The 26,156-nt window shown below is 38.2% G+C and overlaps 1 protein-coding gene across 5 annotated transcripts in view; it reads left to right on the top strand.

Moving 5' to 3' along the window:
* The window catches only part of naaladl2 (N-acetylated alpha-linked acidic dipeptidase like 2), a 703,949-nt gene that overhangs the window by 515,433 nt on the left and 162,360 nt on the right, over positions 1-26,156 (top strand). For all 5 annotated transcript variants that reach the window (XR_003673909.1, XM_028444647.1, XM_028444645.1 and 2 more), the window contains one exon: positions 17,245-17,391. Coding sequence is in view for 4 of the 5 variants with exons in the window: in XM_028444647.1 (XP_028300448.1) it covers positions 17,245-17,391 (147 nt within the window). In the remaining variant the exon portion in view is untranslated. The remainder of the gene's footprint in view (positions 1-17,244; positions 17,392-26,156) is intronic.

The raw sequence follows: 26,156 nt of genomic DNA, 5'->3' as shown, positions 1-26,156 counted from the left end.
CAAAGAATACAGAATTTCAAAATAAAGGACCTTATTTAAATTCCATAAAAGGATACATATCTTATTTTATATACTTATTATGTAAAAATAATTTTCTTAAGCATGGGTTGAAAATTGACCTGTCAGCAATCTTGTAAATCTATCCCATAAAGTACTAAAATAATAAAATAAAAACATGAACAGAGGGAAAGAAAAATAATCCAGGGATTTCTAAATGTAGTTGAACTTATGTAAAATGAGTCTTAATGGCTGAAAAAAATCACATTGTATGCAGTTTATTTAAAACCTCTTCAACCCCAACGGACCCGCTTCAGCTTCCGTAACTCTCACGGGTCTTAATGTTGTAAAAAAGAAATAAAATCATACTATCTATACCTCTCTGTAATCCTAAAAAACTCAGTTAAAACTGTAGCCAACCCACATTCAGAACAAAAGACCACAGCACACACACCAGGCCAATAGGTTCAAAGAGGGAAACGTCGACAACACAGCAAACTCTGCCTTTTTTCACTGCTGTGAGTCACAAAATAAACATAGAGCTCTATAACAACAGCCTACATGAAACTACAGGCCGAACTGAATCAATTGATATACAGGTTGGGTGTGTTACGTACCAAAACAACGCCACAAAAACAGAAAATACACCGCAGAAATAGTCAGCATAGATGAAAAATTGTGTCTTACTTTGGTTGTTTCTTATCAAAATTTGCTCCAATGTGCATAAAACTCCATATTTTGATAAGTCCAAATCATGTAGTCAGATAGATACCGCCATTACACACATCTGAGCACTTCTCAGCGGAGAAATCCATCCAATGAGGCGCATAGTATTTGACATCACCAATTTCTACAGGCTCTCAGCTTTGCAACACTGTGTCAATCATTCTGATTGGTCAAAGCATTGCTGAAGTAGACACATGCGTACAGCCACCAAAGAGTGGAACCACAGCATGTGGCACTGCAAAAACCTGAATAAAAATGCATGTTTATTTCAAGCCAAATTACAACACCTAGTGATCAAAGGATAACAATGATTGGAAGCCATTTGAATGACATATTAAAGTTACAAACTTGTTTTCAAAGTTGTGGGAAAACCTTGGCACAGTTGTGGCAAAGTGGGCTTCCGCATGAATTTTTTTGTACAAAAACACGTGTCTTTGGCCTAATGTTTATTATTATCACCAAACTTGCTGCAGTTGATGTCCGTATATCAGTTCAATTATTTCGGCTTTTACAGCCTTTGATAATGATAATTGGCATTATAATTTATGTAAATCAGTACGTTTTTTGGGGGGACTACAGATTTATTTATTTAAAACATGATTTATTGTCACTCAGTATCATGTATTTCCAAAATTTCACATTATCTGTAACCACTGAGAGTCCTACTTCAATATGAACAAAAATTAGCCATGTAGGTCATGTAGAAGCTTAGAACAACGGTATTTGTTATGGGTATGTGATTTTCGCAGAAAAGAGGCGACTAGAGTCGTAGTTAACAGCATCAAAACATTGATCACAACTCACGTTTGTGCTTTTGTTGCCCTCACATCAAATCACTGAGATGTCTGCATAGAGTGTTATCAAACTCATCAGTCTGAACATCTGAGTGATGCTTTCATTCGCACTCAGAGTCCAAACACTGCAGGCAGATATCAAGTATGGAGGAAATATTGATGTAAAGTCAAATCCATTCTCATTTGCCTGGAATTACATGAACCCAACATTGAGTTTACGTTCAAGAGCTAAAATAATCCCCATTACAATGGAGTGTCTCCAAAGAGAAGCACACAGAGCAGCGGTGTGTAACAATAGTTGATATTAGCATACACATGCTTGTTATTCATGACCTGGGATTCAACATTTTTTGTTTATTTTACAAACCCAATATGCTCATTTGTTTGTGTGTGCATGTGTGTGCGCGGTATATTGATGATCTCCCCAGAATCAATGTATTTAATTTAAATGTTCCCCATGTGTGCATATGAGGTCCGAGGTTACCTCTAAACATGTAGTGTTATGCACTTTCATGCACAGTGTGAATATGTGTCAGAGTGACTGACTGACTTGTCCTTTGACTTCTGGATGTTTCTATGTGTGATCCATCACCGTTACTTTGAGTCACTGGGAAAACCTTTAGTGAGTCAAGGCTGAGTCGAGCAGCCACACATTTATTTTCCTCCTTTGGTAAGACTTGTTACCGGCTTTGGGGTCAATTACATTTTTGAATTACAATTACATCATCAATTGTTCAGTTTCAACTCAATTATGATTACGGTGACCGGCATTTTTTCCAATTCCAATTTTTATTTTTTTTTTCCCCCTTAAATCAATTACAATTAATAACAATTACTGAGCCTTTAATGTGTGTGGGCGTCTGAGCCTTTTTTTTGTCAGTATACCCCTCAATTTCAACTTCTTTTTGAATGGTACAATTATCCTTAAGAGAACTGGCGGACATACTTGATATGAAACATGTTTTAATAATGGTTTACTACATAGGTCTATGTGTAAACTATAGAAGTGTACCAAGGTTTCCTAGTTTTGCATTTAATTACATTGCAAATGACAGTTTTTACAAAACGTTCATGCCACTTACAATTACAAAGTCAATTATCTGAAATTGATTACAATTAAATTTCAATTACAATAGCAACTTGTTTTTTTCAATTACGATTTCAATTATAATTACGTCATATTTGTAATTAAAGCAGCGTTGTGTAACTTTTGGCCACTAGGGGCACTAGACCTGTAACTTTCACATCAAGCGCCCCTAGTGGCCACAAGTGATGCAGCGCTGTCACAAAAATCAACAAACAGTCAGTGGAGCCAGCCTCCCTTGTCTTTTGATTGTGTATGCAGACAGTAGTTGACCTGTAACTTCAGGATAAGGGTTGGCTCTAAGGGCTGGCTCGGTCAGTCGGGCTGGGGTGCGAAGCAGGGCTGGGCTCACGCCGCGGCTGTAGGAGCAGCCGTCGCCGCTGTCCTCCTCTCCCCGCCGCTGGATGCCTGGTGCACGTCCACCTCGACCCTGGCCGCTGTGCCGACCCCCGGCGAAGAGGGTTACCGACGCAGTGGTTGGGGCGGACGGGGGACAGGTGGGTGGTGGAAGGTGGGTCCGCAGGCTCTTTTTGCCTCCTCAGAAGCAGTTTTAAACTTTTTGCTTGCCTCAACCATAACCAGGAGGCAAACAGGCGGAAAAAGAGTAGCTAGAGCCTTAGCCCGATGAGTATTTCTGAGCCTGTGGTCCCGTGACTGCCGTAAAGTGATACGTTCTCCAGGCATTCTCCAGGTCACATGACCTGGCCAAAGACAGTCTGTCTCTCCAAACTTACATGGGCGGTATTTCAAGAGGGCAGTCCCACTTCGGAGCATTGATACTGTACAAGCACTGTATATTGGCCTGAGGAATCATTTAAAATAACTCATATGGGTCAACTCTTTATGTCAAAATGTCCATGGTGTGACTTTAATTATCAATTACGCAATTACAATTATAATTGACCCCAACCCTGCTTGTTACACACTGTACTAACCTTTAAAGCATTTTTCATTTCATTGACTTCATTTATTTATAGTTTAAAGTTGTAATCAACTATTCCTGCCGTAGGAGTACCGGTACTCCTAACCTCATGTGTTTGACATGATGACATGGAAGTCAGTAGGTAATATACCAAGTTAGGAACATTCTGAACATCTACTGCCTTTTTATTAAACTTTTGATGACAGTTATTAGAGCAACTTTTTTCTATAAAAGTTTGGTAATTTCTTTGTAAGCGGTGAAGAAAACCTGAAGACATTGTTACCCTCTGACCAGGGTTGGGGCTGAATATAATTGTAATCGTGTAATTGATAATTAATTACAATTATGGCGTTATTGTAATTTTAAAAATCTATTGCCGTCATAATCATAATTCAATTTTAATCGAGTTCAGGCTATTGACTTTGTAATTGTAATTGCCATGAACATTCTGTATATACTAATATAAAATATAATCTAATGCAAACCATGTTACAGTTCTATGTACAGTTTTAAACTTACTGTATGAAGTTAAACATTTTTAAAATATGTTCATTTCAAGCTTTCCCGCATTACTATTTAAATTTTAATTGATTAGGAGCCTAACAAGGTAACTCATAGATAGGAAATGAATCAGATGATAGATATGTGTTTTTAGTGTATTTTACAGCTGATTTAGGACACGTTATCATAAGAGATGCTAACAGAAAGCTAACACAAAAGGAAGTTTAACTTTTTTAGGTTATTTATTTCAGGCTCATTAATCGTGATTCATTGTAATTGAACTTTAGTAATTCAGAACGTAATTGTAATTGACTTTCTGAGGATAAAATTTTTTTGTAAGTTAATTGTAATTGGAAAAAATGCTGGTCACTCTAATTATAATTTCATTTAATTGAACATGGGTAATTGAAAACCCAGGGTGATTACTTTGAAATGAATGCAGCTTTTTAACTTCAGAAAACAAAACAATGAAGCAGAGAATAAAGTAGTGTGGCTGACTTCATGCCCCTGAGTGTGTTACAGCTTGAGTGACGTGCACCGATGGCTGCCCTTTCACGCTCAAAAAGAAAAAGGATACAACGTGCCCTTTAAGTGAAGAAGATATAGTGTATTCTACTTGATGTATTGGGGATTTAATGCGGAGGAAATGAAAGTGCGGTGCACTCGGTATTTGCTGAAAAAAGAAGCGATCTTTGTTGGACTGAGGGCACGTTCATGCACGTATGAGGTGTGAGTGTCCTCTATGTGGGCAGCCTAGTAATTAAAATGATAGTATTGATCCAGAAGGACAAGACACCTGAATATGACATACACAACAGAGCACACACCTTCGTCTTTTATCACAGCTCGTAGATGTGTCTGTTTGTGTGATTGTTTGTTTAAAGTGTACCTATAGTGAAAATTTACATAACAAAATATGTGTTTAATGAATTACCAATAAATAAAATTTGTGCACCTTTTTATAAAAAAAGAAAAAAAAAACACATTAAAAGGACTTTTTATAATGACTTTATATCTTGGGGCATAAACTATGGAGTTGCCACTTTTGTCATATGATACACTTTTGTTGATTCCTGTTAGTATAATAATAATAATAATAATAATAATAATAATAATAATAATAATAATAATAATAATAATACATTTTATTTGTAATGCACTTTACATTTGATGCCAAACCACGCCAAATAAGTTTTTGTAAAAAGGTGATATTTAAGTTTTTTCTTAAGAATGTCCACCGTTTGTGGGGCCCTGAGGTGGTCTGGGAGGGCGTTCCACAGGCGGAGGGCAGCGGCTTCACCCATTGTTTTGAGCCATGTCCTGGGCATGACCAGACGGTGCTGTTGGCCTGACCGTTTCCTGGTTGACGTGTGTGGTGTGAGCAGTTCTGTGAGATGGGTGTGCAGGAGGATCTTATATTCTATGCGGGACTGAATGGGGAGCCAGTGCAGTGTACAGAGGATGGGGGTGATGTGCTCGTGTTTCCTCACCCTCATCAGGACCCTGGCAGCTCTGTTCTACACATACTGGAGCTTTTGGAGGCTCCTGCCAGGGATCTCGATGAGGAGTGCATTACAGTAGTCCAGCCTGGAGGAGACAATGTTAGCTGTTGCTAGGCAACAGTGTTCTGTTAGTCTGCAGTTTCTATGCAATGGCGGAGTGTAAAGCTAATGGTTGCTATAACAACAAACGAAAAACCCTGGAGAAACATTTCTTTTGAGTCTCTGAGCCAAATAATGACACTAAGTTAGAGTTATCCAGATGTTGGCTCCATAATATCGGTACGAGATACACACTTAAAACGTTTCCATTCAGATGAAATTCATGGATAAAAGAGAACCTTTTCAAGCTGAGCTGCTATGAGAGAGATCTGATTGCTAAGCTAATGGGCACAAAGCCAAACTTAGGTCTGAAATCTAATGTATTTTCCAGCTGATTTAAAGAGGCAGTATTATAAAAAATTCACTGATATACACCCTTTAGCCTCATTCAGAGGGCCAAAGTTGAAAAAGTTTCTTCCCTCCCTTGTTATTCCACATTTTGCAAAAAGTCAGCTCTAAACGGGCGAGTTGGATTTTTCTCACATTGTGACATTGCAATGCGGAAACTCTTCGAAATGACAATTCTGGCTCCTCCTACCCTATAAGAAAGTGAGCTCCTCCCTCTCAAACTACCTCACAGCTAAAACAAACACTGCCGTTTAATATAGAATATACGTTATACTTCATTGTCATATACTGTAAGTAAAGCTACATACACAAAATGTGTTCTCTACATTTAATCCCTCCCTGTGGAGCAGTGGGTAGCCACGGTGTAGTGCCCAGGGAGCAGTTCCACTTTTAGTAGCCGTTATATCGTCTTGTATCGCCTTTGACATGATCTGCCGTGTTTGTGACCCAGTGCGACGCAGCGGTTGGACAGGTGAAGAGAAGAAGAAAGTGACTTATCAGCTTAACACTGCGGTGAGTGTTTGTAACAGCTGACTGACTCTGCTGCTGATGTGATAAACACACCCTGAAGCAGCTTTTGTTGGACTCACAATCCCAATAGCCGCTTAAATAGCCATGTGTTTTACTGTAATGTGCAATTTTTTTGGATGAAAGCAATAACAAGTGTGTGGATAGCAAAAGAAAATTGTTGTGGGAATAAAGCAGCAGACACGCCCACTCATGCATATGCATGAAGGCCCCTAAACAGCCTGTTTTTTTCAAGCGTCATAAAATTGACTTTTCAGAGGGCTAAAACTCTGCAAAACAGGCGAGTTTGGGAAAATAAACCTCAAATAATATGTTGTTGGTGTTCTGAGAACAAATGGTGAAAAATAGTATTATTCCTGGACCTTTAAAACATGGGTCATAACTGACCTGATATCATAAGAGATGCTAACATGAAGGTAACAGGAGAGGAAGGTCACATTTTATGGGGTTATTTATTTCAGGCTCAGTAATTGTGATAAATTGTAATTGAACTTTAGTAATTGAGAATGTCATTGTAATTGAAATTCTGATTGACTTACAGAAGAAACGTAACAATTCAGATTTTATTTGTAATTGGAAAAAATGTCAGTCACCCTAATCGTTATTAAATTGTAAATGAACATGGATATTGGAGACGTAATTGTATTGAAAAATGTAATTAACCCCAACCCTGGTACCAGGTGCCCACTGCAGGGTTTGATCAGCAGCTCTTCCATCCTGTGTCTCAATGCAGGACAAGCCTTTGACGATAGTCTTTTGTACTTAACAACTTGCCACATAAAGGCCATCAGTCTTCACAGATTAGAGCATTTCAAATTGAGGGATCTTTATTTGTTCCCAGGTGGAATGTGTTACACAATCTTCATTCACTGAGACAAATCCTCCTCCTGTGCACACTTCTGTTCAATGTGCCTAGCAGAGAAAATAAACTGACATTTAGATTAAATTATGACACGGTGACAGCTTTTCTGACATAAAAGACAACATGGAGCAGCCGTGGTGTCAGTGTCATATTGTAAATAGTTAAGACAAGCATCATCCACATTAGGGATTATGCCAGAATGTCTAATTTATATGTTTTTCCACATAAAGCCAGCAGAGAAGAAGCTGCCCATACATCACCGGAATGAGTCTGTGACTTTATGGCCATCCCAGATAGTTCGACAGCACACTCGGCATAGCGTTTGAAATACTACACTGCTGGCAATATGTTTGAATTACAATAGTTCTTGTATTGTCAGGAAAAGCACTGCACGATGATGCCAAGCACCATGAATCTGCATAATCACAAGGAGAAACGGCTCGGCCTCCAAAAGCATTTATCCGAGTGACAGCACAGCCCCTTCATCAGTTTCATATCACAGTGACAGAACATAAGTAGGGGAACGCACATGAAAATGTGTGTTGGGTGAAGAATGAGCACTGTCATTACTTGTGTCTGTGACATTTGTCAGCGCCAGGCGTCTGATGTAGATTGCTTCTTCAGCGGGTGAGACTTCTGCAGTTTGCAAAAGGTGAAAAGAGGTCTCTTCATCCTGCCAAGAGTTTTCCTCAGGTTTTGTCCTACTTTATTACAAGAGCCTTGAATGAATTAAAAACAGATTGTCACCAAAGTTAGGTTGAACATCTAGCCTTGAAATATACTACACATTCTAGCTCTTTGCATGGACTAATCAATGTCCATCTTGTTAATGTGTTTCTCTCACTGGGCAATTTTATGGAAGGTTGAGTTTCAACCCACTCAGCAAGTGTGCTGATTGATCCAAAATATCAATAGTATCGATACACCAATGTTGGTATTGGTATTGAATGATACCAGTGTAAAAAGATGGATCTTCGAGTTTGGTTTTCTCTCCTGTGCGGACTTTATGTTTTATTGATTGAAATGAAACATAACTTCTCTGAGTAGTGTAACTGAGAAGTATCTGGACTTGTCAGCACATTTACATCAATCCTTATCCTTACTGTGAAGTATGGTGGAGGGGGCATCATGGTGTGGAGCTGCTTTGCTGTTTCAGTGCCAGAAAGGATTGCAATCGACAGAAAATTTCAATTGAATTCCCAAATTTATTTAGACATCTTGTAGGAGAACTTAAGATCATCTACAGCAGACATAGGCTACTGGAGGCTCGGGGCTACATGTGGCCCTCAGTCTAATTTTGTGCTGCCCCCAAAACAAATCCCCCAAAATTGTACACAAAAACACACAAAAAATTTTAAACTACACAAAAGATTCATAAAATGACAACACAGACAAACACACATTAGAGATAAAGCTCAAAAGACACACAAGCTGTCAACAAAATGACAGAAAAATCCCATCCCATCCCTGACCTACAGTATCAGCCAATTGAAGCTCAGGACAGGATGGGAGACGCTACCGGAAAAACAAATGAACTGAACGGCTTCAAAACAAGACAACAAACAAAACAAAAGTCCTGACCTCAAGCCCAGTGAGAGGCTGTGGCATCACAAGAGAACGATCAGGGTTGTCACCAGGAATTTTTCACAGATTAGGAGAATCGCGTGACGTGCAAGCGAGCACCACAACTGCATACAATTTTAAAATGTATAACCAGTCTTACTTCAAAGCTAAAAGTTATTTGTTGAATTGGTGAAGGTCATGAGTTACTCATGTTTGGTATAGGTCCTCCTGTAATAAATACTCACAGACTGTAAAGACAAGAAATAACATTTATTTGAAAAGACTGATTCCAAGACACGCTTTTCAAATTTAAATGAGGTATTATGTGGGACCTGCAGTAATAATGGAAGAAACACACGCACACACAGAGGACGCACGCGCGCGGGCGCACACACACACAAACACACGAAGAATGCGCACAGTAGAGCTTTAATCGGGCTAAAAAAAGAACGCGGCCCGTTGTCTCCTTAAGACACTATTGACATCCGTGTGCGTGCATGTAGAATGATCCGTTGTGAGTTATCAACATGATGAGCAGCTTCATGTTTCGCTATAGCAGATGATTGGTAGAGGTTATGTATTTCTGTTACGACTGGTGCCTCATGGCCTCTCAGCCTGCCCTTCCTCCTCTCTCCTGACACACCTGACTCACATCAGCAATCAGGTAGGAGAGGGTGGGCGCTGGGACGACGGCCCTGTATAGGGTTGGCCCAGTGTCCTTCCTACTTTTGTTTAGTTTGGCCAGGATCTCCAGTCCCTTTTCGTTTGTTCTGTTGCTACTTTTATTATTTTGTTAATAAATACTTTTGATAACCGTTGCTTTCTATTAACGTTGCGGCCCCTCAAGCCTTGATTTCACATCCTAGAGGGGGCGTAACAATTTCTGCTAAAGGAGGATCAAGCACTTATTAAACTCGAAGATCCTTTTCCCACTGTGAGTGTTTACATGCGGTGTTCAATAAAAAACATGGAAACGTAGCCTCCAGAAGACTGTCTGTTGTTGTGACATATATTAGGAACAATCTTTGCAGAAATCCAGGTCATTGTGAAAGTGCGTACTTTTTCTTGCAACTACAAGTCCAATCTTGTGCAGCACATATGAATTTCACAGATTTAGTGTACCCCGCGACCCTGATAAACGGGAATAAGCGGGTATGAAAATGGATGGATGGATGGATGGATTTAGTGTATTGAGTGTGAAGTTGAGATCTCTAAAGGATTTCACTCCCATTCTATTATAGCAGACAAAGAAATTAAATATTGATTCCCGGTGTGGCTCCAAGCGTTGAAATTATCCATTCTTTCTCCACCTCCAACTCATTCTTTTCCCTCCATTCGAGTCTTTCTGCCTCGCCTGCTATTGTATCTTTTTTCTTACACCACTGCTCTTATATTTACTCGGTAACAGCCTCTCCTCTCGTTGCCTCTGTGTCTTTATCCCTGTACCAGCTACTTTTAATGCTCTGTGACCAGCTGAAAAAGAACAAGAGAGATGATGGAAACATCTGTGATCTATGCATTAAAGTTCCACTTTGTGACTGTGGTCAGGGTATTTCTCTTTTTCTTTCATTTTTTATTGGTGGAATTTAAAGACCAACCTTTAGGCTGGCTTGAGTGAATGCCATAACCCCGCGAGCTTTTCTTCAAAGATTGAATATTTTCTGGAGTTTGCTGGACAAAAACACGGGTCAGAGAATAGACCATGTTTTTATCAAAAAGAGTTTCAATACTGTTCTCTCTTAAACAATGATTAACACAGACATATTGTAGGTGGCATAATGTCTCAAAGCTTTAATCTGATTGATGTTGGGGCCACAAAATAATGGAATGGCATCCATTGTAAGTTGAAATATGTATTAATTAATATTATTATAGGATAAATATAAATAAGTCTACACAAAACTGATCCGGTCCTTACAGGTCCTTATTGCCAATTATTTCTTATTAGGTAAATAAATAAAGTTCATGATTTCATTTTGATACATAACAGATTCTCAGTCTCAATTTTTCTATTCTGCTTTCCCTTAAAGCTGCAGTTTATAGAATCTGTGAGACTGGAATTGAAACAATCATGCTCCGCCCTCCCCTCCCTGTTTGGAATCCAACCAGGAACACCTTCCGTTGCACCTTCACTACTGACAGGACATGAATTGATTTCTTTCTTCTTTTTTTTTAATAATCAAGTTTACAAGCTCAGAAAAAATGTTTCTAATTGAGTTGAGTATTAGCACTTCACAAACAGGAGAACAAAACAGAACAAGAAAGGCATTACACTGCAAAAAATGAACACAAATTTAGGGCAGTCAATTGATGTATAAATATGTATAGCGTTAAGATGTTTTAGTGCATACTCTGTTGGTTTAGGAGAGACTACTATAAAGTCCAGTCTGTTTACTGGCCTGTTCCTGTTGGAATGGGAGTGGACTGGTTACAGAGACCTGAATGTGGAGACTAGTGGTTCCCAACCTTTCTTGTCTTGTGTACCCCTTGAGCCTTTTTGTCATACCATGAGTACCCCCTCACTTATACGTGTTCATGATTCTCCAAAAGTAGAACATTACACAACTGCATATTCAACGCAAGTCATTTTATTTCATCTTCATAAATTGAACAATTAATATTCAGGCATTATCTTCTTGTTTAACTCAAATTAAACATAAAATTATGTTGCCTTCAAGACAAAAAAAATTATAAATATAAGAAATAATATTATAGTAAATGTTTGTATTATTAATACTAATATATTATGATTATATTGTTGTTGAAGAAAAATAATAGTTGAAATGAGAAAAAATAAGAATAAATAAAAATAAATAATATAAATAAATAAATACAAAACAAATAATTAACCTGCCTGTGTTATATATAGCTGTCATGCAAAAGGAGCTTCTTTGATTATGTCCCCTTTAAACAGACACACGTACCATTTTATTGACGAACTTCTGAAATCTTTCCACCTACCCACTGCAATGTACTCACGTAACCCTAGGGGTACGCTTACCCTTGGTTGGGAAACACTGGTGTAGACCACTGCTGTCTTCTTGACAGACCTTGATAAAAGAAAAGTCACATTAAATACAGCGTGGCACAGATTCTGTGACATGGGGTACGCTCAGTGCTTAATTTGTAAATCATCAGGTCTCAGAGCAAACGCCGAGTGTTGTTCCGGCAGTAAAAGAGAGACAAAAATATCACAGAATACATTTTTTTAAAGTGCCTTTTGCTAACTTAAAGGTCTAATAATGTCAAATGAATGCAAACAACCAATGAACCTAAATGATTAATAAAAGAATGATGAATCAGCGGTAAAGAAGAACAGACAATCGTTTGTTACAGAGCGCATCCTTCTCTCTTTTAAAATCTGACATGTTTCAGCACCAAGGACAGCACAAAATCACTGCTAATTTAGCCACAAAGGACAATAAACATAGATATTTACAAATGTTTACACATATATTCCTCAGCAGCAGCAGAAAATGAAAATAAAATGTGTTCTCACCTTTCGTTTGTCAGAACAGTCAAATAAAAACAGCCATGGAGCCCTTTGTATCCTCGCAATTTTTTTTACATATTTCACAGCCGAGGGTTGCCTTGTCTTTTATAAGCCAATAATAGCAGCTCATCTTGGCTTTGAACTGAGTCTCTGTCCAAATTTCCCTGGTCTTAATGTCCGTACCAGAACTTTCCTTGTAGTCTCCTCCTCATGTCATGGATAGTTCTCCTCCTGTGTCCTGTCGGTTAGAGGCAGGTTCTCCTGCATTAGCATCTTTACAAGTGCTGCTACACGCAACGCTAAGTGTTGTTTTGTTGTTTCTGATCTTTTCCAAGATTTCCACAGAAACAATCTTGGACTTATTTACCTTAGGCTTAGCTTCACTTATTGGCTTAAAAAAAAATCTTTAAATCCAGCTGCCTTTTTTAGCCATTTTCTACCATCTTCCAAGCTGACAAGACACAATTTTTGTGCAAAATCACACTTAAGACGTAGCGTGGGGGCGTGGCCTGACTCTTCCTCACTTGCGCTCAGTTTTTAGATTCAGTTTTGTGTGTACAATGCAATTTTCAGTGATTTCAACTCATTAAAAGACACAGCTGTCCATATATAATACTTCAACATTTAATCAAAACACTTAAAAGCAAATGAGGTGCTGGAAATTAAAAAAAAAAAAAATAATAATAATAATAATTATGTGCTGGAGCCAATGAAATAGGTGGGAGGTGCTAGATCTTTCTCTGGCAGGATCCGGCACAAATTAAGCTCTGGGTAGGCTTGGAGGGTGTAGATGGTGGAGATGAGCCTACAGCTGATTGACCAGCACTTCCTCCCACTGCGTGTCTGTGCACGTTGTTTTAACCAAAGCACGTCTCCATTAGGAACAATAGCAGAAAGCAGTGGTCACATGCAGCACGTCAGCTGCATGTGACCACAGCTCAAATATTATATTATATACAGTATATGTCTGATCTTCCTCTACGTTCCTATATTTCACTTTCTAAAATGTCCCCAACTTGATTAGCTCAATATATACTGTACATTTACTTTAAACTGATCTGCTAATAAATATTAAAAACTATAGCTAAACAGTACTGTTAATTTTACTAATTCAAAGTAACAGCACCACATGTTAGTAATCTGTGTTTTGACCTTTTGTTTAAGCGGATTATGAAATTAAAGAAGATTGTACAGCTGCTAACTTAGAAAAAGTAATGGTGAAATTGCCTTTATTGTAGAAAGATATTCTGTCTATAAGAAGAAGTATACTATTACTCAGTGATTCTCAAACATGTTTTTCTCAAGTCCCCCCGTTCCTTTATTTCTGATTCTAAGTACCCCTTTGTCCGACTACATTTTGCTCAGCATACTACTGTATATATAAAAAAATTCAGCATAATGATGGAATGAATGAAGTGATAACACAGTTTTTAAAGAATCGAACTTACCACTAACTGACTTAGAACCAAAACAGAAATACAGAAAATTAAAAAGTCAGGCAAGCAGCATTTTTCTGTTTTAAAAATAAATCTTTGTGTTAGATTTAGATATTTAAAGAAACTATGGACAAGAGCTTCATGTTTTAATCTCACCACACAGAGGGGACCCACAGACGGGGGAAGACTTTTACTCTGCTGTGTTTGATAAAAATGATCTGGGAACATGTTGTCCACCTCACACCGATGGTAAAGAGACATAATTTGTGTGTTGATGACATTTTGTTACAGTTATTGATGCTAGAAATCCAAATCTGTGAATATCTATCTATATCTATCGAACAGTTTTACGGTCCAAATAGTATCCAGATAAACTGGTGACTTACTTTCTACTCTGAGGCTGGTGTGAGGAACAATAAATGTTAGAACTTTTACGATTTGACACATTTGACACACAAAAAAAGAATAAATCAAATCTACTTTGAGGGCAGTAAAAATATGTATTTTTTGCACGTTATAATACTGCTAGCAACTAAGGAGCACCAGTAGACTCATTACACCACCTTTGGTTCCTTTGTTCACATATCATATGCATGTTTTACATAACATCCTTTTTTTTTTGTTTTGATTTATTTATGTATTAATAATGTTGCAATTCATCATTTGTGTGACTTATGCGTTGCTCCTTTTGTTGTCCAGGAGTAAAACTCAGTCCCCCGTCCGTGGGTCCCCTCTGTGTGGTGAGATTAAAACATGAAGCTCCACGTAAATATCCAAATATCACAGAAACAGGAGATTTCATTTTAAAACAGAAAAATGCTGCTTGTCTGTTTTTTGATTTTGCTGTATATCTGTTTTGGTTTTAAGTCAGTCAAACAAATTAATTTATTTTACCCAAAGAACGAAGGGCACATGGATTGAAACAGTATTTAGTGCCTCTTGAACAGATTTATTTCTACAGTATTTATCATTTCTGGTCTGTTGGAAATAATCAGAAATAAGACTGACCCTTGTATCTTTTTTTATGTTCATTACAATCAATTTTAGCCAGAAATACACATTTAAAAATCACCATATTGTTCATGCTTACTCTCTCTCTCTCCCTCTCTCTAGTGCCTCATGTAGTGCCATTGCGTACCCCTAGGGGTACACATACCCCCATTTGAGAAACACTGGTATTACTAATAATATTGCAGATGTAGTGCCATGGGTTTGTAGCATGCAGAATGGAAGGACAGAATGTAAAGGTGAACTGAGGCTTTCTCTGAGACATTCTCTAAGTTCAGGGTAATGAAATTAGAGACTTGAGGTTAATTAGAGTCTCCAGGATCTCAACTCAATTTATCGAAATTAGGGTCAATTTAAAGAGCAGGTCACAATGTGAAATGTTTGCTGCTCGTACAACCTGAAGTTGGAAAAAAGACCAAAGCGTTGTCGGCTCAACATGAGCTGCTTCTGTTGAAATATTTTAGAACAATACACAGAAATACAAGACTTTACAGAACAACATGCTATTATAGACTCAACATGTAAGGTTAGAACATGATTATTATAATAATCTGTTTTGATCTAAAGTGAGCCGGTCTGAGGTATGAAGCTCCAGGGCTGAAAATGAGTCAAGGTAAATTAAAGTGTTCCTTGAGAAGTGGTGTTCAGGTGGGCGGAGCCAGATAGAAACCCAGGGTTTCTTAGACCAAACCTGTCAGTGGGCAGGTTCAGTTCATGGAGAATGTTACCATGGTGATACTCAGAGTATAACTTACCTTGCTTTCAAGAATGGCATACTCAGATTTATTTTCATTTGAGCCCAAACATAGTCAGAGTTTGAACATAATCTGCTTTCTGGAATACGCCTTCAGGATGCAGAGTGTCAAAGCACATACGTACTGTGGAGGGGTGGGTTGTCCAATAGCCAAAGGGTTAGCGGTTCAAATCCTGCTCTATCCAAATCATTGCATGTGTACTTGGGAAAGGCCCTTTACCCACATTGCCCCGTATGAGTGGGTATGAATTGATGGTAGTCACACTGGTAGGTGCAAAATGGCAGGCACGCTTCTGTCCCCAGGGCAGCTGTGGCTACAATGTAGCTTACCACCACCAGTATGACTTATGTGAATGAACAATGTTTTCAGTAACCTGCTTTGAGTCTCCTCAAAAGAGGGTTTATATTAATCCAAGCCATTATTATCCCCCGCCGCCACAAAGTGTGGAAGGGGGATATAGGTTTGAGCTCCGTCCGTCCATGCGTCCGTCCATCAGAGTGGAGAGGACAGTTTTTCTCAGAAACTGTTTAAGATAGAATAACCAAGTTTGGTGTGTGAAATCCGGATATTAATACCTTGATGGAGTTCGAAAATGAGAAGAGTGCCATTTTTTTTTCTGGAGTTATTGCCCTTGTTCCAGTTTTTTTTATTATTGTTGTTGTTATTATTATTATTATTATTATTATTATTATTATTATTATTATTATTATTATTATTATTATTATTATTATTATTATTTTATTATTATTATTATTATTATTATTATTATTATTATTACCCCATTAACGTGATCCAAATGAGCTCAGGGTTATCGACTCATGATTTAGACTGTGATAGGACAGCCCAGTCTCACCAAATTTGTGACAATGACACCAGATGGACTGTGATTAATTTTGCGTGCCTGGCGTCATGATTTCCACGTATTTTATGTACTGTGTGTCACGTATTGTTGTGGCATTTCCTAGTGGTGGCAGCAAAGCAATGGTTTTAATGTGAGTTATCCCTTAAATCATAAGCCTTACCCAAACGTAACTCAATCTCTGAATGAAGAGTTTCAAACATTGAGTATGAAAGTTGTGTCCACAGCGCAAAAAGAATGCAGAAGTCGTAGTAGCACGCACAAAAAGTGAAACTGTTATTTTCTTTCTGTGTAATAGTAAGACTGCCATGTCAATGTTGGAGTGTATTATTCTGCTTCATAATGACTGTATGGAAGGTTTGTAGAGACGAGATTATCCACTGAGCAAACCTAGACCATATGGGACACATTTAAAATAAACCTGATGGACTAGAGCAAGATGTAAAGTTTGTGAACTGGTCGATTTCTCACACAGATTATTATACTGGACTCAAAAAAGCCGATCATAGTCACAGTAACAGAGTTAAAATAGAAGTGCTGAAGGGTGACAGACAAGGATTCGTCACAGTCTAAACTCAATAACCTCACCTTTAACGAAGCTTTTTACTTCACTTCCTGCATTCAAAGTGTTTCAGTGTACATGTGTAATTATTTAACCCATTCACATGTCAGTCTTAAACACATCATCACACACTCCATGACTGCAGGTGGTAGAGATGAGCATTTGATTAGGTCAAGCCCATGGTTTCTCTTTTTCTCCTCCACAGAGACAGCTGCTGAGCTGCATTCGTGGTGGAAACTGCCCAGGACCGACTGTCAGACCACTGCAGTTCCCTGGAGACGTGACCTTCTTTGCTAACCAGCTGGCTGTTCCCACAGTGGAGTTTGCCTTTGAGGAAACAAAGGTAGAAGAGGTAAGTCCAGACTAAACACACTTGTTAAACCAAAGAGAGTCTGCTTAGGCCTTTGTGCTTCAATAATGACTGTGTGACGCAGGGTTGGGGTCAGTTATAATTGTAATTGAGTAATTAATATTTAATTACAATTATAGTGTAATTTAAAAATATGTTGCTGTTGTAATCATAATTGAAATGTAATTGAGTTTAGATAAATAACTTTGTTATTGTAATTCTATGGAATCTATGGAATTTAATTGAAATTCTATAAAAACTTTCATTTGCAATAGAATTAAACGTAAACCTGTTCAACCATTAACAGTTGTATAGCTTATACACAAATGTAGTTAACAATTATTAAAATATGTTTCATATCAACTTTTCCCACTACCTGTCAGTTCTCTTCGGCATCATTTTACCATTTTAAAATAATTGAAATTGAGGGGTAAACTGACCAAAAAAAGGCTCAGATGCCCTCACCAAAAATATTAATACCAATATTTTCATGCATATGGCAGCCTAACAAGCAGTGACGTGCAGTCAGGGTAGGCAAGGTAGGCAGTGCCTATCCAAGGGTGAATTGATATTTTGATTATTTGTTTTATTTATAATATAATTATATATATATATATAATTATATATATATATATATATATATATATATATTTTTTTTTTTTTTTTTTTTTTTTTAAATAGCCTACAGTACCTACAAGTTTGAAAGTGTCAGCACTTTGCGCTTGTCATAGCCCAAATGACTAAACATCTCTATTTCCTGCTACGGCAGAGACGCTGCACAGTCTCACTCCGCTGTAAGGCAGGAGGAGTTTTTCTGTTTGCGCATGCGCAGTCAGTTCCCCAAGATGAAAACCATTTACCGTGCTATGCTAAATGCTATACGTACCTTCAGAGTGCATTAGTGAATTGATACAGCGTGGCCGCTGCTGCTACGTTCTCTAGCTAGTGGGCGGGATAACACTACAGGCAGGATGACAGTGACGGAGACGATAAAGAAACTTTCTTTTGAGGAAAAATGACAGCTTTTAAAAGATGGGAGACCAACACCAGAGTTACCAGACCTTCAGCAAAGGTAAGGTCAGAACATGTTTCATACTTTCCACAGTGAATGGTACAAAGGGAAGGATTCACTTTGTGGATGAGCCTCACTGAGGCTGTTCTGAGTTGTTCTCTGTGTTTCTGTGTTTCCAACACAAACAACAGATGTGCTGTCGTGTCATGAGATATATCTTGTTGGGAGAGTATGGAGGCTATATTAAATAATTGTTTGTTTCTTTAATGGTGCTTTATGATGGTGATTTTGTTAGATTAACACTTGCCAGCAGAAACATGAAATTGTCATTAGTGTTGACATTGGTGGTCTCGATTTGCAACGCAATGCACACCCAAACCTAGTGCTCACGGCACGTCACGACTAACAAGGTAACCAAGAAATGAAAAAATATGTTATAGTGTATTTTACAGCTGATTTAAGACATGGGTCAAAACTGACATGTTATCATAAAAGATGCTAACAGAAAGCTACAAGAGGAAAGTTACGTTTTATGGGCTTTAGTAATTGAGAACACAATTGTAATTGACTTCCAGGGTGAAAATAATAATGGTAATTTGAAAAAATGCTGGTCACCGTAATCATAATTGAGTTGTAATTGAACATGGATAATTGAAAACGTAATTGTAATTGAAAAATGTAATTGACCCTAACCCTGGTGTGAAGTCTGCGTGAGAGTCTTACCAGTGTTTCCTGGTTCCTTTGTTGGGTTCTGATTATTTCACTTCTCTAAATGGAGGGTAAACACTTGTTAGTGGTTGGCAGTAAAATGTGTGTGTCATTGCTTTTTAGAAACACATTCTTCTAGTTTAGCGTCGATCTGGCTGAAAGTGAACGATGTCGTTAGTGGTCGCAGTATTTCCCCAGTGATGGGACGTGTTTGGGTTCAGATGTGACAACTATCTGCATCACATGAAACTAATCTTATCATTTTAGATTTAGAGGTCATTTCCCAATGCCGTTTGACACACTGCAAAAGGGATTATGTCTTTTTTAGAAGCACCAGAAACACTTCACAGATCTGACAAATTATGCATGCCCCCATTTACTTCCATTAAAAATGCAGTATTGATGTTTGGTGTGTTGCCTTCGGGTGGAAAAACAGAGAATTAGCCCGAGCTTTATTGGCCCACTCAAAATTTGGAACTTCTATCTTGGATGCTTACTTTGAGTTTAATTAGTGCGAGGGATCTTTATGATGTTTATTCACCCTCCAGGCGCCTTTGCAACCTGAAAATAAAAAGGTAGTGGAGGGTGAATTACAGCAGCATTGGCTGCTTGAAGGAAGTGTTGGAAAGCCTAAATGAAGTTGGATGATTTATCCTGAATATAAATATGCTTGACTCCATTAGGCACGGTTTAGGTGAACTTAATTATTCCTCATCTTTGTAACATTGACAGCAGCACTTCTTTCCAGAATGCACTTAAGTGACATCACTGATGTCTTCTGTTATTCTTGGTGAAGGGAGTAACAAACTACAAGCTACCATAGTCGTAATTCTTTTAGTAGTGATGTGATAAACGTTATAGCTGAGTTTTGCAGTTTCAGAGGTTTGAGAAGACAACTTAACCCAAAGCTGAGCTTGTTTCTGGTCCCAAACCTTTGCACTTTACAGTAGAAACCAGTCCCTCCAGGATTTTGCAGCCTAAAATACCTGATTTCGTGGCAGCTTTTTCAAAAATGTTTTCAAAAAAAAGTTGCAGCATTTTGAGGCTTTATTATTTTCTATAACTTTGTCTAAACTGTTCAAGTTGCTAAAAAACCTGAAGGTTTCCAGTGCAGAGAATATTACAGAGAATCAGTTTGAGTTTTTGTAACAAAAACAAAAAAATATTTAAATAAATAATTGTTTTTTTTCCTGTGAGAATCTCATCAATGCACTCATGACTTTTGCTACCAACACTTTTGCGACAGAAGAGTCTCAATGCATTCAACAATTTGTAAATGTGTGCGTGGAGATACCACCAGGGGGCGCAAGAACCAATGACATTGGCCACTGCTGCCATTTTAGACCTTTAGTACCTGTAATGAGGATCTATCAAAGATCTTTTAAAATAGTAGAAGCTTATTCAGATTGTTTTCTTTATAAGTCTTTCTAGAGCAGCAGCAGATCATTAAACACTTGCATTCGTGAGACACGTTTAATGCCATTTAGCTCGAATGAGTCAGTTTGGCTGTTGTGACACAGTCTGTAACCAGAATAAATGGTGATTCTGCTCGTACCAGGGGACTCCCAGCAGCTGATGGTGTGGCTGCCTGCTTCGGATGATGATGTGGCTTACACAAGGCAGACGGACTTCGGCCACGTTGTGGCATCCGAATTGTCCTGAATCTTTAGTCAGATTGGTTAAAATTGTTGAAATTTGCGGTAATTGGACAGAATTGTAGTGTAGCAGAATTCACGGGTATTGGCTGGATTTGCATTAATAGTTGCGTACTGTTGTTTCTTGTGATGTGGATGCGATGACATAAAGATGGTGTGGAAAAAGTCTTCGGACCAATGACTTGTAAATAATTAGCAGTTTATTAATACAAACAAAAGTCCTAAACAAGTAACAAAGAATGAAACCTGTTGAGAGCATGCTGGCCGAATTATTGCAAAACTCTGAGGCTGGAAAGGAAAATCCCTCGTATATACAGTATGTTTAGAGTTGAATCCTCCCACCTTTAACATTAGCTCATCACCCTATAAGAAAAACAGCCCAGTTCAGGATACCATCATAAGAGAAAAACAAGTCTCACATATGGAACAGATAATAGGTTCCCATGTTCCTGATTACGACCAACACTGGTGTCAACGTTCTCATTGGCCCAAAACCTACAACTCCCCTCAATTATCAAAATAGGTGCCCCTCGATTTATCACTTAGAGGGGCCTGTTTTTTAACTTAACACCCCCAGATTCCTGTGAAATTACTCATAGAAGTTTAGGGCCTCTTGTTTAACCAATAGTTTCACATATGCATCTAGCTGAGCTCAATTCTTTATTGAAAAGGACTATAAACCTTTAATATCACACGTTAAATGCTTTAATACACTTCAGTACGTAACATCGCGAATTCCTGGAGGATTTAATAATTCCACTGTGTTTTTATTGAAATAAGCCAAATTTAAATGATTGTGATGAATCTCTCATTTTTTATGTCTAAGAACAATATAAATGTATTAAATGTAGTTACCTCTGCAAAGCAGCTCATAAATATGTATTTATTTGTTTGTCTGATTAGGCCATGGAAGATTCCATAAACCTTGGAGGGGATCTGGGTCAGTACATTAATTCTGGATCAGTTTCAAAAATGGAAAAATCCCAATTTCTCAACGTTGGCCAAATTTCATAATTTCATATCTGGGTTTGAAATGAACCAATCTTTATGGAATTTGACTCAGTTCTGTCTGGTTGGTTCCTCAGTTATCCAAATGAGTTTCATCTGGATTAGATTTGAATTGTGTATTTCATGGTGATTTTTCCCCCAAATTTTTTTAAATAAAATAAAAATGATGGTGTCCATGCATTATGACCTACTGTATGGTTATTAATGGGGATAGAAATCAGGACCGTGGTGGTGGCTTAATGGTTAAGGAAGCAGGCTTGTAATCGAAGGGTCAGCGGTTTGAATCCAACCAGGGTCATTATATTATTGTAACCCTAACTGCAGTGTTACTCTACACTTTTAATACATTTTATATTACGAGATACAGGCATAAAAATCGTATTACAATATTAGCATCTCCAAAATGTAACTGAGTTACACTACTTGAAGTCACTTTTAGCTAATTGCACATTTTTGTTATGTGAAGCCATTTTAAAATACTAATCTTATTACATTAATACCATTACAGATAATGTCTACAAATGTGACACCACAAAATACTTGCTTTTCCTTGACCTTTGAATCAGACATCAGTACCTTAACATGTGTAACATTTGCAAAACAATGCCTAAACATAGGCTAACAAAATTCAATTCAATTCAACTTTATTTATATAGCGCAAATTACAACAAAGTCATCTCAAAGCACGTAACAAAAAATAGACCATGTAAGAAAGAAAGAACTTAACAAGATCCACATGAACAAGCGTTTAGCGACAGTGGGAAGCAAAAAGTCCCTCTTTTTAAATAGGAAGAAATCTCCGTTAGAACCAGGTTCAGAGGTGGCAGCCATCCGCTTCCACTGGTTGGAGTTAGTGAACAGAAGGGCAAACAGGATAGCATAGTCCATCCGAGTGTCCCAGACTAGTTGAGCTGCGAGCCATCGATTAGGAACCACCAGCACCCCCAGATAATCCTCTAGGATTACAACATTCAATCAGTCATGTAAAATGTAACTGTAAATACATGCCTTAGAGCAAAAAGGGCCATATACCAAATGGAAGTTTGTATAACAAACTTTATATCTAAATAATAGAACAACTTAAAGGGCCTGAGCATAGCCAAATGGATATTATATCACAATGCAGGGTTTCTTCTTCTACGCCACAAAAAGGGGTAGAATTTACGATGATGATTTCAACACTTTTCTGACTTTTTTTTTCTTTTTCATTGGAATATAAGTGGAATTCATTTAAGGGCCCATGTTACGCTAAATCAACTTTTCTGTGCTTTAAACATCATAAAGTGCTATATGGGCTTCATACACATGTCCAAAGTGTTTTTTCATTGATTCCCTCAATCGTTAGTTAGAGGGTGATTTGCTCCTTTCTTACTGCAGGGCGAGCCCAAACACCTCGCTTCAATTTGATGACGTGTTCCCACTTTGATGATGAATTTGACGCGGTGAGCATTTCAGCATCCTTCGTGCAGTGCTATGTATGTTCCGGCAAACGCCCCGCCCCCACGCTCTGTCTCATGCTTATAAAGCAGCATGAGCTCGGCTAAGGAGTGGGTGGGAGGAGGGTGGGCCGTCCTCTGGCCCTACGTCACCGTGCGGGGAGGAGGAAGTCAGTGTCCCATCTATAGACACACCCACTCATGAATATGCATAAGTTGGCCGCAAATCAGCCTGTTTGTGTAGAGTTGCTCAGAAAGTGACTTTGGGAAAATAAACCTCAAATACTTTGTTTTTGGGGTTCTTAGAACAAATGGAGAAAAATAGCATGATATGGGACCTTTAAAGTCTCCATGTAACTTGTGTTACTGAGATGGTAACATGTAATATACTGCTGATTTTTGTTTCAGTAATGCTTTATATTACTTTGTAACTGAAAAAAGCAACATATTACAGTAACTCATTACTTTGTAATGTGTTACTCCCCACGCTGTCTAACTGCTCCCTGGGTGCTACACCAGTGGCTGCCCACTGCTCTTCATGGATGGATTGGAAGCAGAAAACTAATTCATGTGTGCACATGCACGTATATGACAATAAAGGCTAATTATTATTATTGTTATTATTATTATTGGGATCACTGATCCAGATAACAGAAAATATATGGATATTGTCAGTTATGGTTAGACATGTACATCTACTATGCATTAGATAGTGTAACAAAAACAAGTGCTTCTATAACCTTCATGATCATTATCCACTCTGTCCTAGTGTTGCATTAGTGATTTGTAGCGACTTTGTAGCACAGCTTTATAAAAGTCTGAGAAATCTTCTCTCTCGAAAGGAAATTTCCATAATAATATGAGTGCCCAATTTAATAAGGCTCTGCCATCTGTGATCAAAAAATGTAATGAATAAATAAGCCTGTGATTTGCTTGAGAACAGTTTATTTTCCACACATTTCCAATGAGTGGTTTAAAACGAACAAATTATCACATCATCTGAGCTGAGGTTTCAGCTGGATGGAAATAAAAATGTTCACATTCAGACCTCATTTATATTTTTTACCAGTCTCATTTACCATTAGACATCCGTACAAAAAACATCTCAATAAAGACTCCCTCACTCCTCCAGTGGCAACATTGTCTCTTCTTTTCAGGGTGGCAGGGGTCTGATGGTGCTAGAGGTTAGATTTTAGACCCGAGCCCAGCCTGAATTCGGGCCGAGATGTTATGCATTAGAGTCGGGTTAGGGTCGGGTCAGGCTTCAAGATGTATCTATTTTTTTAATCTCTATTACAGTAATATTATTTTTTAATAAACACAAAAACACTTCTATATTGTTGTGGTATAATTTCTAAAGTGATTTCTGCTAGTAGTGGGATGGGATATTGACGGCGTTGTTGCATTTTGTTGTTCAGCGTTCACATTCACTGAATATTATTTGCTGATTTTGCTCATTCCTCACTTGCTGCTGGAGCGCAGGGAACAAATATGATTGCGTAAGGGCGGGCGTAAGCGGGGGAAAGAGTGATCAATTTTGTTCCCACGGTAGTGTGTGTGTATGATGGTGTAAGACGGTTCTTTGTGTGTTTGATTGTTTATTTTTGGCGTGTTACTACGGCCTCTATTAAAGCCTGTAAAACTGTGATAACGGCTCGAGTCATGTCATTACTATACCTTTTGGGAAGAGCTGCGGTGAGTGTGCAGATCTACACTTAAGTGTTTACAATATATACTATATCCACATACATCATACAACCAAATACACCAGACATACACACACAGAAGCATAGCTTTACACATAGGCACAAATACATAACATACAGTATATACATAACACACATCTAAAATTGTTGTCTTTTTTCTCTTGACTGTGTTGAGGAAAAGAAAAAATATATATACTGACCTCATCCTCATCCATGGTTGAATCATAATATTCTCCTCAAAAGCTGACGATAGGGCAGGACTGAGTTGATGTCCTTCTGCTTCTTTTCAAGGACACAATGAACTGTTTGTATGGCAGTGTTATACAAGGACTGGATCGACAGAAACATTAATCAGCCATAATGTATTTGTGTTTGTTTGTTTGTTTTTTTTGAGATTATTATACATATCCTATGTTTCATGTGTGTTCCGGTGGTTTTGTTCAGGCATCTAAACAGACAGCTATTGTTTTTTACACCGTTGTATTCTGGATCGGCAGAAACAGAGAGAAAAAGTGTGCTCGCAAAAGTTAACATTAATCAGCCATAATGTATTTGTGTTATTTTTTTTTATTCTTTGCGATTATTATAAATGTCCTATGTTTCATTTGTGTTCCAGTGGTTTTGTTCAGGCATCTAAACGGGCAGCTGATGTTTTTTTACACCTTTGTGTTCGGCCGCTAAGGGGTCCTGACCACGGAATGTACGGGTGGTAATATTCTCTGTCACTGGATGCGTAACTGCACCGTCACTGCAGCGAAACAGCAACGCATCTGATAGGTTTCCATGAAAGTCAATGTGTCAATTTCCACCGCATGCGAATCTGCTGCAGCACATCACCGTCACTGCTGAGTCACTGCTGAGTCACTGCTGAGGTAGCACTTCTATTATTTCTGGATGCTGGAGCTGTGCTGCAGCAAGTTAACAAAGATAAGCCCTTGCGGGACAGGAAGTAGTACATAGACAGAATAAATTGTCTGGATTATTTTCAAAATGAAATACTACGTGTTCATGGGGGAAAACACTGACCTTCCAACGGGCCCATTTCGGTCTCTACCCAAAAAACCAAGCACATATTCGGACTCGGGAATAAAACCTGTCTGTTGATACCACAACACTTTTTTTTCGGCAATGAAATATGTGTGCGTTTTGGCTCTAGCGGACGCAATTTGGACTCTACCCGAAAACCAACCACATATTTGGAATCGGGGGGGACCAGACCTTTCTGTTGACACCCTGGTTGGCT

The sequence above is a fragment of the Gouania willdenowi genome, chromosome 4, assembly GCF_900634775.1.
Source record: "Gouania willdenowi chromosome 4, fGouWil2.1, whole genome shotgun sequence".
Taxonomy (NCBI): Eukaryota; Metazoa; Chordata; class Actinopteri; order Blenniiformes; family Gobiesocidae; genus Gouania; species Gouania willdenowi.
This window is presented reverse-complemented; position numbering and strand designations above follow the sequence as displayed.